The 15,303-nt window shown below is 50.1% G+C and overlaps 1 protein-coding gene across 1 annotated transcript in view; it reads left to right on the forward strand.

The window, feature by feature from the left end:
- Window positions 1-8,703, forward strand: part of LOC122184633 (S-adenosyl-L-methionine-dependent tRNA 4-demethylwyosine synthase TYW1-like) — a 77,168-nt gene extending 68,465 nt beyond the window's left edge. The window contains exon 16 of the mRNA XM_042879757.1: window positions 8,326-8,703. Coding sequence (XP_042735691.1) covers window positions 8,326-8,547 — 222 coding nt within the window. The 3' untranslated portion in view covers window positions 8,548-8,703. The remainder of the gene's footprint in view (window positions 1-8,325) is intronic.
- Window positions 8,704-15,303: the final 6,600 nt, after the last annotated feature.

The raw sequence follows: 15,303 nt of genomic DNA on the forward strand, positions 1-15,303 counted from the left end.
GGGCATGGAAATGCACGGTGGGTATTGCAGAGGGCTCATGAAACCACTGCAAGGCTTTAGGGGCTGGTGGTAGGTCACAGCATGGCCACAGCAGTGCAAGGAAGAAACGTGTAACGGGTCCAGGAAGAGCTCATTGCTGTATCACTTGTGCTTCATCACACTCTCTGCCTTGTGTTTTGAGAAAAGCCAAGAGCAAGCCCTGTGATTCTGTGAAACCATGTTGGGTCAGTTGATTTTATCTCATTTCCTAATTTTTTCCCCCCACATTTTGCTGTGGTGTGTACAGCTCAGTAGGGAAGTGATGCTTCAGATGAAGTTAGGGCTGTTTTTTCCCCCCTCTTGATCTTTGCAGCACCTACCAGAGCTCTACATCTCCTTACTCTTCAATCAGAGCCAGAATAACTTATTTTTCTTCTTCTGGAGAGGTAATTTTAACAAAAAACAGATTGATAGATGGCTGTTAACACTGTCTGCTTGCCTCTGTTGAATTGGAGCTGCTTTACTGCAAAGCTGTTTATCCACCCTGATGGTGGGGAAGAGGTTGTGGAGCTGCTGTCTGGTGGCAGCCCTCATGCAGGCCACACACGTCTCACAGCCCGGGTGTGTAAAATGTGCTTTAAATGTGGGCTCGTTCCTGAACGCCAGCACAAGTGAAATGCAAGTGGAATGCCAAGAAAGTAAGTAATTTTAAAGGATGCAGGATCTGAAAAATCCCAAGTGCAACCTGGCTTTCTGAGCTTAATAGAAAGATAAGAAATGAGTAGCACGCAGTCTGGGAGGAGCAGGCACTGTGCTAATTGCAGTGGTTTTGCTTTGCACGTGCTTTGCTCCTATTTGCTGAAGTCATGTGCTCTCTGTCTCCCTTTGCTTGACTGGGGCTGTGGTTTTAGTTTACACATGAGACACTTCTGACCGACCCCCAACACGCACAGGGAGAAACTGGTTAAAATCCCTGCTTGCAGAAGGTCTGAAATATGTTGAGTCGGCGCGTTGAAACAAGTAGAATCCCACTGTTGAAAACTTCTGTCCAGTTGCAAAACTTTCCTTGGTTTGCTGCTTTATGGGAACGGTTGTAAAGGAGCAGAGTAAAGCGCTGACACCTGGCACTTCCTTTGTTTCAAGTCACCTTCGGGTTGCTTTTTTTACAGTCTCTTGGTTGTTGCCACTGGCAACTGTGCCTGTGCAAATGCAAATAATTCTTCTCTGAGGTGCAAGGCCCGGGGAAAGAAAGGAAACAGATTGCCACCTCACTTATTGATGCATAATTCAAGTAACACCGTTAGTAACAAGCACAGATTGATACCAGCCCAGGAGGAATTCAACAGCTGCTTTGCTTTCCAAAGCCATTAGGAGGGGGCGTCTTTTGGAAACAATCTATACTCGGTACTAAAACAACTAATAAAAAATAAATTTATTTCTATTACATTTAATTCAGAATTTCAGGCTCCAGTGGAGAATAAAATTTGTCAGTGTATATTATTTGCAGAAAACGTGTGCTCTGGGAAGGATCAAACTGCGGTGAGTAATTGCAAAATCAAAGGTGTCTTTAAAGAGTTAAGGAGTTGCAGGAAAAAGGTAATAAAAATCAGTTAAATATGTGATTTATTTCGCTGGGTTCTGCTCCGTCTGAGGTTGGAGGTTTTCAAGCAATAGTAATAGTAATAATTCAGAACTCCGGTATTGAAGTGCTGCTGTGTGTGGACACAACAGGGGGGTAACACAGCTTGATTGCAGCCCCATCTCTTTGACTTTGGAAGAGTTGTTGCTTGGCACCTACTCGTGTGCTTTGGGTGGAAATGAATGGGAGGAGATGGTGGTTTGCTCAGTGGTGCTCGTCACTCTCCATCTCCCCAGCAGACACCAGTTCAGCCTTTTCCTGCCCGTTTTCCAGCACTGCCCTTGGGCTCTGGTGGGACTTAGCGACTTGACATCCCTGCTGCACTTGCGGGATGCTCGAGGCTGGATGAAAGGCACTGATGTTGTTCCATGCTGAGCATTTAGTCTATATTTAGGGAGGAAAAGGAAGCACTTAACTACCAGCTGCAGATTGCCTAACAAGGGTTACATTGGAGAAAAATAGTCCATCGCTTCTTATTCCCTTCCTTTGCCTTGAGAATCATTTGGAGAGTGTGAGCTGTCCCTGTGACCCTGCAGCCCAGATCCAGAGTCATAGAATGGCTTGGGTCAGAAGAGACCCCGAGGATCAGCAAGTTCCAACCCCCCTGCCATACACAGGACCACTAACCTCCAGATCTGCAACTATACCAGGCTGCTCAGGGCCCCATCCAACCTGCTAAATGTGCTTATTCTCCCAAGGGTTACATTGGTGTTATCCATACCCTGTCCTGCTGCTTGTAGTGCACACAGGACAGGGTCGCTGCCCGTTGCAGGTCTCAGCACCCACAGCACAGCCTGGCTGTGACGTCTCGCAGGTTTGGAGTTTTGTTCCACCCTTTCCAAATAGGAAGGTGGCTGTGCTGTGCTTGATCTGTTAGTTATTAAAAGGAGATCACAGCTCTGCTAAAGTAATCCATTTTTCATCCGCAGGAATTAAAACCGTCTGGATGCAGCGCCGGTGTAAATTGGCAGATGAGTTGTTCAGCTCAGCAGCAGGCACAGATTAAAAATTAAAAAAAAAAAAACCACCCTGCATTAATGAGCCTGTTCTTTAGAACAGCTCACACAAGATTAGATGTAATAAATAGAAGCAGAGGAGGGGTCCCACGAGTGTCTGGGGCCACAATCCCACGTCCCAGCGTGGCTGCAGCACCGCAAGGTTCTCCATCTCCTGCACTGGGGCTGTGTGCTGCAGATGGGTCAGTTGCAACCTCCTGTTTTGTAACTTAATTAGCCTAATTTCTCCCACCTGGCTCTTGAGGTTACAGTTGGTAATGAAAAAGAGGAAGATTTTTAGTTTTTTGCAAGCTGTATGGCCCTGTTTAGGATTAATACAGTATTTCTCCTTTATTTTCTTTCCTGGAATGACTCCAGTTCTGTCACTTTTGCTGTTGAGTAAAGGGAGCCCTAAATAATTGTGAGCCTTAATTAGAAGAGAAACTGCATGTACTAGTGAATTATTTGTTTGACTTCAGAGAGCTTTGTAGTGGCAAAAGTACTCATAGCAGTCACACGGTGCTGGTGTGTGCAGTCAGTAACACCCCTGTATGGGGGTGCAGGAGCCGTTGTGTTTATTGAAATGATCTTCAGGTTTGCATGAAGGAGCTCAGGATTGTGATAATAGGGATAATTTTCTGGCTGTCCCCCTTTCCAGGCACGGAGCAGCTGTAGGAAGCCCTGAGCTGAAAGCAGCTGCGTTGCACATGGGCAGCAGGACCTCCTCCCTGAGCAGCACAACCCATGGAGCATCACCCCGCACCTCTCCTCTTTTGGGACCCCAGAGCTCTCAAACATTGCAAAGCAGCCCTGAGAAGTGACGTGGGGCTGAAAGTGGGGCTGTGCCCCTCAGCAAGGGAACTGTAAAGGTCAGGCCTCACAGACCCAGCCCTGAGGCAGCAGTAGGGCCGTCCCATCCCAGCCTTGCTCTCTGCCTCTGTGCCTGTGATATTTAAATTCCTCCTGCATGCGAGAGCCCAGCTGTACCGTCTAGACAGCCCACGGCCTCAGTGCGTTATGGAAAATCCAGATGTGCACAGCCCCACCACATCTGGTTTGCAGACAGGTTCTCTGTGCTGTCTCTTCAGGACTGATGTGCTGCAGTGGAGCTGGGCTCGGTGAGTGGCCCTGCTCTCTGGTGGCAATGAGAATGCATGAGGAAAACAGTGATTGGTGTTGGCTTCAGCGTGCCCACTCCTGGCCAGAATTATTGCCTTATTGCCTGCTGGATGCCGCTGCGGATCGATGAGGTTTGCAGTGGGGATGCAGCCCACACCGCTGGCAGAGAGCTGTGTGGGTGCTGGGAAACACACAGCCCTAACTTTGACTTTCAAGAGCATAAATATGGAAGGGAGGAACTGAAAGCCAAAGGAACAAAAAGAAACCCCACTTTCTTAAGCGCAGAAGCACAAAGCCCCATTCCATCTCCCCAGAAGAATGCCTTTTCATTACCAGGAAAAGGATCTACTGGGGCTCAGTGAGGGAGGATGCTAGAATACAGACTGGAGATACTATCTCCCTTTCCAAAGATTTTTTTTCTTCTCCAGGGATATAAATGGAGGGGAGTAGTGTTGGCTTTTTCAATCCCTCTGTGCTTTTCAAGGCCCAGACAGCACAGGGAGTGCTGTGCTGCAGGCTCTGAACGCGCTGCTTGCCTTCACAACGAGAAGCAGGGAACCCAGCAGCCCTTGTGGATGGAGCAGCAGTTTGCTGGGGAAGCTGCAGTAGGGCAGAAGGCCTCATCCCTTCCAAACATCGGGGAGCAGAGCCAGCACCAGGTTGGTTGTAGTTGTTGGGATGGGCCATAGAAGCGTAGAGTAAGGAAGGAAGAATCCGTGCTGCCAGCCTCGCAGCTCTGCTGCTGAGATCTCTTGCAAAAGGCTCTTTAATGTTTCACGCTGTGTGCAAAGCAAAACGAGCATTGTTTGAAGTATTGGCTGTGACCAGTTGTTTTTTTTTTAATGCTGGGAATTGGAAGTAGAAAAGCTGTTAAGGGATCTGAGCATCCTCCTGTATCACTGCAGCCGTGCCCTGTTTTCCCTGCTCGCCACTGATGGGTCTTTGTGCAGTCTTTAAGCTGCGTATAAAACTGCTGTGTTGAGCTGTTAAACACAGAGCCTATGCCCAGGGAAGGATCCATCTGTTGCATCACAAGGTCTGTGCTTTTGCCCACGCAGCTGCAAGCAGCCAAAGAGCCATGGCAGGAACAGCCTGCTGCCCACTGATGCTCCCCATGCTGGGCCATCCTGACCTGGGGACACACCTGTCTCATAGGGAATGAGCAGAGTGATGGTGCAGAGGAGCTGCCATTCAGCCTGTTTTCCTCCAAGGGGAATGCAGCACTGTTCTTGTTAGGACAAGCTCTGTGGGCTCTGGCCGATTTCTGTCCCTCAGCATTGGTGTTTTGTGTCACTGTTTCCACCTCTCCTCTCTATTTCATCATTTTATATCAACTCCATGTTTATTTCTTGGTAATTACACATGTCTGGGCCAATGTAGTAAAGTGTCCCGTACATCTTTAGCCCCCAAATTGTTTATTCAGGTAGGTTGGTAGGAACTATATAGTGTGTGGCTCTTTGTCACGAATGTTGATGGGTTTATGTGGCGAGAACTCTCTGCACAGACTAAATAAACAGCTCCAGATGTTCTGCAGAAGTTGATTTAAAGAAATGTCCTGTTCATATCCACCATTGTGAATGCACCCATAGCACTGCAGCTCTGTGCTGTGGAACAGCTGCGTGGCTCTCAGCACTTGGTAGCGTGGAGGTGATGCTCAGCATGGGCACAGCTGTCTGGCCCCAATCTCTGACTGTCTGCTTTCAACTGACTATAAGGCCACAGCAAGTTCCCCCCTCATTGTCTCCTTCTCTCATTCTTCCCATACCATAAGACCTGCAGAAATCAGGTTTTGTATTGCTGGGCGTGAGGGTCAGGCTGCATGGGATGCTGGGCAGTTCTGCTGCTTGTTGGCAGCCTTGGCCACAATGGGGGTTGGAGCCCCTTCCAACCTAAGCCCTTCTGTGATCCTGGATGGAGAAGCCCACATTGGGACCTTGGGGACACAGGGACGAGGGCTCTGGGGACAGCAAGCACCGGCCCCAGTGTTGTCTCCAAGCCACAGGGAGATGCTGGGTATCCCTTTGCAGGCAGCACAGCCTCAGCGCCTCTTGAAGAAGCTTTACTGCTTGTTTTATGATGCTAAAAAGGAAAAAACACCAGGGGAGGGTTCCAACTGTTTGTCTTTCCCCGATGTGTTTATCACCTTGTAAGACTTAACCAGGTAGCGAAGAATTCCATGAAACGCCGCGCTGCGTTACTCTGAGCTAACTGTTAGATGGCTGTTGTGAAACAGTGCTGAGCCTTAAATCTTTCGTTATCTGCGGAGTAATCATACAATTGTTAAAACCCCATCTGTAAATCTCGTGGGCCATTGAGGCTGTTCCACCCCGCCCGCGTTGCTCTGGTTTTCATTCCTTCGCAGAAGTAAATGGTTTCCGTGACACATGTGAGGGATGGCTCCCATTTCTGTGTGTTTTACTGCTGTGGTATCGCAGCAGTAAAAGAAATAATAAATATATTTAATATCATTTGATCTGCTTTTGTAACAAAACCCAGGCGGCCTTTGCTCGGTCAGCGGGGGGAGCAGCCTCGGTGTGCTGCTGTGCCTGGACCCAAAGCAAACAGTGTAATGTCTCCCATAGGTGACCCAGCCAAAGTTCAGGATGGGAGGGGTTAGCAAGAACCTGGGGAGTTGGTTTGGATGCTGGGAGCTGCTGTGGCCACAGAGAGCAGTGGAAAGATCCAGCTCCATCCAGAGAGGGGTTTTGTCCTCCAGAGGACATGTGCACAGTTTTCCTCCCGAGGGTGAGGACCTGCAATGTGCCTTCTGGTGTGTGCAGTCAGTAACACCCCTGGATGAGGGTGCAGGAGCTGTTGTGTTTATTGAAATGATCATCTGTCTTCAGGTTTGCACGAAGGAGCTCAGGATTGTGATAATAGGGGTAATTTTCTGGCCCCTTGTTTTGGGGCAGGGTTTGGTGCTGTGCTTCCCTGTGTTCTCCTGGTGGATGTGGCCCCGCTTGCCCCACGGAAGAAGTTTCAGTGTGGGAGATGTTCAGCTTTACCCCGTTCTGCTGCTGGCCTTGTTGAAGGTTGTAGGAACTGATAGCGCAGTGAAATACAGCTGTGGCACAACAGCAAGAGAACAGTTTGCTTTGGAAAGGAGAAAGCATCTCGTTGTCTCCCAGGAGCACATTTCGGGCTCCCACCCCCTACAAGGCAGCGTTTCCCCAGCAGGGATATTCTGCTGGGGCTGGGAGGGATGCAGCATCTCTGCCCTTTGGGGATGGGGCTGAGCACCCACATTCTGCAGCTCGGGCACCATGGGCTGTGCAGCAGAAGCTCATCTCAGCCCCTCTGCGTGGCATAGGCATCCAACTGCAGCTTTGTCTGCAGGTGAAGGTCTGCAGGGTCCCCTCCCCTCCTGAGATGAGAGCATCCCAGGGATTTTTGGGGAAGCAGCCTCTCCAGAATGACCTCCTCAGCCAATCTCAGGTCTGAGCTGCGTTTCTGTTCTTTATGAGAAAGGCTTCTCTTAGCTGGCCTGGAGTCTGTCATCGTGGCAGTGAACTGAACTGGCTGTGTGCTAAGCAGCTCTGCCTTGTGATGAGAGCCTCAGGTCCTGGGTGCTGGAGGCTTTTTGCTCCCTGCTTCCCTGCAGCCCCACATCCCTGCCCTGTGCAAGGACTCCTCCTGCGAGAACTCACTGCAATTGCACAGCAGCAGATGAACATTGGCAAGCCTGGATTCGCCATTTTGCAGGTATCAGCAGTTTTTCCAACCAAAAAAGCTTTTAGCTCTTGGGCAGAAAGTCAAGTGCCATTTAAATGCATGGCCATCAGGTTTCAAAAAAAGCAGGGAGCCGGTATGTTTTCCCTCTTTTTTTTTTTCTTTTTCTTTTTTTTTGGATGAAGTGCATAATAAGCTCTTAGCTCAGATAAATCCTAATTGAGGATTCAGTCAGGGCTGTTGCTAAATTAGCAGAGCGGGTCTGGGAGACAAATGTAGCTCCAACTTGTCAAAATAAGCAATTCTTAACATCTTTGCATGGGAAGAGGATTCGTGTCTTTAAAACTCTTTATCTTTCCCCACTCCCAAATGCAGCCCTCCTGCCCCTTTCAGAAATCCCCCAAATCCTTTCCTTAAAAGCACGTGGCTCCGTTGTTGCTCCTGTGGGAGTTTGCAAAGCGGAGCTGAGAATTGGGTAGAAGCTGATGGCTGAAGTTGCAAATTGAGCTGGAAGGGACCTTAAAGGCCATGTTGTCCATCTCCCTGTGATGCACACAGACACCCACGGCTCCAGCAGTGCTCAGAGCCGGAAGGGATGGAAGGACACGTGGAAGGTTGAGGCAAAGCACCAACCAAAGCTTCCTGAAGTTATCTGCTGGTAGGAGCTGTGCCCAGTGACCAAAGCTGTAGTGCAAGTGGCTGTGTCCTGTGCTGTGTGCTTTGTGAGACCTCGCGGGTGAAGTCTCAGAAGCAGTGAGCTCCTGTTACTTGTCAACATGATGGCTTTTCTTTTTCCTCTTAAAGCTTTTATCTTCTGGAGCTTCTGGTTGGCTTCACACAGACCTTAATGTGGTTAGGAAAAGACTGCAGCTGAGCACACAGTTTAATCTGCACCCCTGACCTAACTGTATGCTCTTTCCCCAGTTCAAGATCAATGGTGACTGGTGCACGTGGATCGACTACGAGCGCTTCCAGGAGCTGGCGAGGGCACACGTGGACAGTGGGGGCACACAGACCTTCACAGCCACAGACTACACAGCCAGGACTCCGCACTGGGCGCTCTTTGGGTCCAACCAGCGTGGCTTCGATCCCTTGGACGTGAGATACCAGCGGAGAGGCAAAGTGAGAGACGTCTCTGGGTGCTGATCATCGCCCATCTCCAGGCTGAGCCTTGGTCTCCATCTCCAACCTTGTTCACATAGACTTTCTGAAGTTTGATACTGAGGAGGGTAGAGCCTCTGTTGAACCCTGCCTTCCTGTTTTTTAGAGTTTCTTGATTAGAAATATATACAGTGCTCTTTATCTCTGATAGATGGTGTGTGTGTTGACTGGCAGAGCAGAAGGGGGTGATGTGTGTGCGCCCAGCCCAGCAGCTCAGACCTCTGCATCCATGAGTGTGAGTGTGAGTGGGATGTAACCCCTCCAGCAGTGTCTGTGCAGGTGAGGCTGCAGGCACACTGAGATCAGAAGCCTTGCTGGAGGTATCACTGTGCCAACAACAGCACGCTTACCTGTTTTTGAGCACTCATACCAATCACTGAGAAGCCCCATCTGAACCCCCGAAAGCTGAGGCTTTGGAATGGTGTGAGTGGCAGCAGCCCTATCAATACTGTGTGCAACTTGTGATACCTGTGCAAATACTTTCCAGCATTATGGTGTTGGCAGCATGTATATGCCAGCTGGTTCGAGTGGAATCATCTGCAGGGGGCCACACTGGGCTCAGTGGAAGGCTGCCCTCTGTCTCCCTGCAGCAGTGAGCAGCATGGGAGGACTTGGAAAAGGTAAAACTTCTAGGTTGAGAGAAAGGCAACCTCATAGGACAGAAAAGGAAGGGAAAATAATGATGAAAGAATATCCAAAAATGGCAAAACACGGCGCCATACCAGCTATTAAGAAGAGAATTACATCTATCACAGCCTAAACTAGGACACAGCATCGCCATTGGTTTGGATGGAGGGTGTCAACCCGATGGAAGTGCAAACTGACCCTGGTTGAGTTCCTTTGTGTCTAGAAACCAATTCTTATTACAGAGGGGTAACATCCAGCCCCGTGGTCCACTGTTCCATCCCCATAGGCTGCTGTCAGAGGCTCATGCCTTGTGCTCTGTTGGATGTTGTGGTCTGGCTGGAAAATTGTATTTAAACTGAGGGAGGAGGTGGTTTGCTGCTAGGAAAATCACTGCCCTCATGTGCATTCAATTCATGCAGTGTCCCTGCAGGCTGCAGCCCCAGCACTTCCACTGATGGGAAGCAGTGGGGGCTCAGACCAAGCCCCAGGGGCGCCAGCATCACTCTGACCACACTGTCCAGGTCCATAAGCACCTTCAGGCAGCCATTTGTGGAGCTCGTGTGGTTTTGGTGGGAGCGTTCCCAAGGCAGTGACGGTCTGTAGAAAAGCCTTGTTTGTTCAGCTGTTAAAAAGTGATTCTAAAACAGAAAGAAAAATAAAAGAGTGATTTCTGCTAGGCCACCTGCATGTGTCATCACTGCACAAGGTGCTCTAAGAGGGGATGTTAATGTAAGATCAGAAGTGCAGCATTGCCGAACATCTGCCTTTCCCATGGTGGAAAGGAGGAGAGCACCCACATGTCTGCGAGCCAGGGCTCAGCTGCTGGGAGGCTGTGTGGACAGACAGGAGCACTGAGCAGAGGCAAACATCGTGCTTGGATTCCTTAACAAACCAGTGATGCAGGGATGCTTTTTTCCTCCTGCTGGGGAGGGATATGTTGTGTTCCCACCAGGGGCTGTGTCACCCTCCGCTCGGTTGTGGCTCTGTTCTTGGCCATGTTTGTCACCATTTAGCTCACATCTGGCCTTTGGGGGGAACGCTGGCAGCACTTGAAAGCCCGGGAGCTGTGGACTGAAAGATTTAAAGTTGTTAACAGAACATCTGTATTTTTTCTGAGCCCTGTGCTCTTGAGCACTACTTTTGATGGTGGGGATGCTGTGCAAAGAACACGAACTCTCAGAAATCCCCAGTGCTGTGCAAAGTTCGAGTTACAAACTGCTGTGTTCAAGGCTTATTTTGTAGAAATAATGCAGTCTTGAGTGAGAACAGCAGAGGTGGGATGCAAGTACCTGAGCACTGACTTCGCTGCCTTGGAGCAGCCCTCTCCACAACCCTCCCTGCATCTCTGTGCTCCTCCATCCCTTCCCCCTGCCCTCCTCATCCTGACCCTCCTGCTATCAGTGTGGGTCTGTCCCTTTTTGTCCCTTTTGGGTCACGTCTAACAACTGGAAGCCATACAGAGAGCGATTTGGGCAGAATTCACACGTGCAATTAGCCTGGTGTTGCCTTGTGCAATCAATCTTTCAATGCACATATCCCAGAGCAATCCTCTTACATGAGCAGCTTTCAGTCGTACAGCTTAATACAAATGGCTGCTGGGGCTGCTGCAGGATGTAGGCACTGTTGGGCTTTGTCTGTCTGCAGGTCTGGCATCACAGAGGCATTGCACGGCAGAACTCCTTCCTTGGCTGCCCCAGGAGCCCCCCAAGTGCTGAGCCTGCTTTGGTTTGGGGAGATTTACCCAAATCCAGGGCACAGTGTGCTTCTGGACCACAGGGTCCTGGAGCCTCGGAGGTGAATCCTAAGGGCAAATTGGGCAAAATGGAATTGAACCACTTAAGGCCCAGAGTAGAGGGGCTGAAGGTTGGGGTTGGGGCACTGCAGCTCCTGCCCTGCCTCCCTGACTCACAGCATGAGTCACAGCATGGCTGTGTGCTGCTTCTTGAAGGGGATAAATCTATTTGTTTCCAAAAATCTCCAGCTGGAAAACATCCCCCAAACAGAGAATTGTCATCCATCAGCTTTCTCTTTATCTGGCTCCCGTCCTAAATCATTTATGATGTTGGAGCTGCTATCGTGCCTCGAGGGGCGAGGAAAAAGACGTCTGAATTAATTGAAGGAAGGGCATCTTTCTCATTCCATCAATTGCAAATGGAGCCAGGAACAAATTTTCTCCATCACCTTTTGGACAGACTGAGGACAACAAGGTGCCATCGGCACAGTGACCCCACATCATGAGTGATGCATGGGCTTTGCTCGTGGGTCCTCCCAAAGGCAGTGCTGGGATGGGTTCTCCCAAAAGTGATGCTCTCCCATCCTGGGAGATGCTGAAGAAGGGCTGCAGGAAGGTGACAAAGGTGTGCTCAGCAGCATCAGTACTGGGAGAGGAAAACTGGGTGGTCTGGGGTGGGAGAGAGAAGTTTGGGGTCTATGCACCACCACTTAGGGACAGTGAAAGAGTTTTTCTTCAGACATCAGATGCTCATGTGATTGTTTTTAACTAGGGAATGCTTTGGTCTCCATTCTTGAGATGAGAGCAATGATGCAGTGGCACAGCTGCCCACGGAGGTGGTGGGGTCACCATCCCTGGCGGTGCTGAAGAGCCCATGGGGACGTGGTGCTGAGGAATGTGGTCAGTGGGCATGATGGGGGTGGGTTGGAGGTGGACTGGATGATCTTGGATGTCTTTTCCAACTTTAATGAGTCTACAATTCTATGAAATGCATTGAGCATCCCACAGGGCAGCATCCTGGGCATCTGCAGGCAGCATCCTGGGCATCTCCCATCCTGCCAGCATTACCCCCACTTTCCCTATGTCCAGGAGTTCTAGGGATGCTCGGTGCTCTACTCCTCATGGCAGAGATTGGGGTTTGCTGGCTGCATTCCTCCTGCGCTGGGGGCTCAGATGAGATCAGCTGCTGAAATCATCTTAGCGCTCAATACGTGTTATTTGGGAATCAGAGACGAAGCATCAAAGCCATGAATAATTAGCAGCTCAATGCTGCCTTCCTTGAGGGAGCGCCCCAGGAAACATGAAGATGCTGATAAGTGCCCTGGGCTGCTGTTCCATCACTCGCAGGCTTCCCTCTGCTGCTGCTGTTTCCATTGATACTCTCCAAAACCCAAAGAGCCAGCAGGGCTGTGGGATGAGGACCAGGGCTGTGGGATGTTGTGGTGGACCATGTGAAAGGTCTTAGTGAAGTCTGGATAGATGATATCAGAGGCTCCTCCCTTGTCCACCAGCGCAGTTACGCTGTTACAGAAGTCCATATGTTGGTCATGCAGGACTGCTCTTGGTGAAGGGTTATCTCGTGGTCTTGCTGGAAGCCCTCCTGCTCCATCCACCCCATGGGACCCTACAGCTGTGGGACTGATGGTGCTTGGCATGTTTCAGCACAATGGCGGTGTTCCTCATGTGCTCCTTTTCCTTCCCTGCAGACTATCACAATACATCATCCTCAAATTACAGAAATCTGGAGTGATTTGGAAGCAAAAGAGGCTGGACTGGGGCATTAGCACATAGCTAACAAAACATTGCTCTTCGGTGGCAGGCTTGCAGCTGCAGAAGAAAAGTGCTCTGTGCTCTGCTTGGCTTACACAGGTAGTGCTGAAATAGCTCATTTCAACTCCTAAAGTCTGCTCAGAACACAGCACTTCGGGTTCTTTAAAGAAATAAGCTACAAAAGGTGCTGAATACCTTGGAGGGACAGCAGTGGGAAGGCGAGGCTGTGAAAACTGATGTTAGTATCCAGTATAGGGAGAACCGCCTCCCCACCAAAGGATGTTACTTCCATCTTCTTAACATCACCAGCACTTGTGGGGCTTCCTGAAGCCCCCCAGCTCTGTGCCCTGCCCATGGGGGTGGCACTGCAGCCACGTGTGGCTCCCAGCTGTGTCCTCTACAGTCCTCACCTCATGCCATTGAATGCCCTTGATGGCAGCATGCCCACAGCACCAAACATGTTCTTCCAACTCTTCAGGCATGCTCCAGCCCTGCTCATTTGGGAGTTTCACAATACAGAACATGGGAGACTTGAGCTTCGCTGAAAGCTGCAATATGGCATGCAAAGGGCTCTGGAGGAGGAAACCCACAGCTGGTGACTCCCCTGAAGGTGGATCTGGTTCATGTAAGAGGTGAACGGAAGGATCCATAAGGTTCTAGAAACCACTGGGGCTGCCAGAGGGGAAGGGGCTGCTTTTAACTTCCAGAGTACGCGCATGGGAGATGGAATCCTGAAGGATCACTGCTTGTGGACCGTGCCTCTGGCTGCTTTGTCCTGGCTGGGAGCAGTCAGTTCCCATGGGTCAGGAGATGCTGAGGGCTGGGGGATGTGTTGGCTGTCACCATGGCTGCGAGGCTCCACGCTGCCCTGACTCCTTATGGGGGTGTGGGCTCCCCTCCGACCTGGGGCCAGGCATGGGAGCACCCCTGTGTGCCAAGCTGCGTGCTTTTGCAAGCCTGGCCCCAGTTCTGGGTCTGGCAACATATCAGTGCTGGCAGTACTTCCAAGGGAAAAAAAAAATAAGGCAAAATTGCCAATATTTATATTAAAAGCTTGAGTTTTAGACAATAATTTGTAGGTGAGCGTTCCTTTTCTTACTCCTGGCCTGCCTGGCCCAGGTACTTATTTCCCGACTATTACTGCAATAACTGAGTGCATCAAAACGCTCATTGCTCATAATTGCAATCCCGTGAAGCTTCACTAAAAAACAAATGATCTCTGCACAGCCAGCCGTGTCTTTATGGAGTGGTCTTGGATGGGTTTCTTTAAAGCCGTTTCACACGTTGATTTTATAGCTGGCTTTTCAGAGTGAGGACGCAGCAGTGGTGGGATGGCAGCGTTGGCAGCTGCCCCCAGGCACCCAGTTTTGTTACGGAGGGGATGGGAAGTGTTTGCTTTGCCCCCTCCCATGGGCTGAGTCCATTGCCATACCCAAGCTCAGCAGTGCAGCAAAGTGTTTCTCCGCTTTGTTACTCCTCCTCCCCATTTTCTCTTTCCTCCTCCCAAGATTAAATGGGAACACGGGGAACATTTAGAACCTTTTGAAGAAAACTTGCAAAGCTCTGATCTCTTCAAAGCCCCTGTTTGATGTCTGCTTTAAAAGGAGCTGTGCAGCTCTCCCGATGCAGCAGTTGCTGGAAGAGCCGAGGATGTTGGGTTGTGCATGAGCCAAGCCATCACCTTGCACCGTGAATGCTGACCTGTTAAAAGCAAAGGAAGCCTCAACCTGGCACCAAACATTGGCTCACCCCCAGCAGATGATGAGCTCCATAAATCACTCTGGTCTTGGAAATTGTATCTCTGTGGGAGATAAAGGTGCAGGTAGGTTGGGGACCTGGGAGTGCTGGGAGGGGATGCTGTAGGCAGCATGGTGGCAAAGGTAATGGGCAGTGGGCACTGCTCACATCTTGTCCCTGTATGCCAGGCAAGCTGGTTGAGGTGAGCAGGGACCTTGGCAGTTTCTGGAGCTCTCCAAGGAGAGGAGAACCCTACAGCCTCCACATCCCTGTGCCAGTGCTCCATCACCCTCATGGCAGATATTTGTAGTCTCTGAGTTCCATAAGGAGCAGCTACCAGCACCGTGAACAATTTCCTTGCTCTTTTAATAATTTTGTAGCCTTTGATCCTAAATTCTGACCAGTGGATGAAGGATTGGCTTTGCAGGAGCACCTGCAGCAATGAAGTGCTCAACATACGGAACAGACTGCAAACCGACATAAGCTGTTTTCTTCATGTGAATGTGCTGAAATCACATTAAATATAAGTAGTGCTGTGCAAACCTGAGAAGACTTGTAGAAAAGGATGAGTTTGAGACAGAAAATGGGACTTAATATTGTAAGTATTTAATTCTACAGCAAGAGGGTGGGTTTTGCTTCCCTCCTCCTGCCTCCATCCTTAGGGGACTTCAGGATTCACCAGGAACAAAGCCCTGAGCCTGTGGCTGAGAGTGCATGAGGAGAAGGCTAGGCTGGAGACCTCTGGAGGTCTTTTCTAACCCAAAACGTGGCACGACCTTTTCATCCAGGCCTCCCTTCCCTTCCCTTCCCTTCCCTTCCCTTCCCTTCCCTTCCCTTCCCTTCCCTTCCCTTCCCTTCCCTTCCCTTCCCTTCCC

Source organism: Lagopus leucura, unplaced genomic scaffold (assembly GCF_019238085.1).
Source record: "Lagopus leucura isolate 7727_CA_CO unplaced genomic scaffold, USGS_WTPT01 Super-Scaffold_100024, whole genome shotgun sequence".
NCBI classification, from domain to species: Eukaryota; Metazoa; Chordata; class Aves; order Galliformes; family Phasianidae; genus Lagopus; species Lagopus leucura.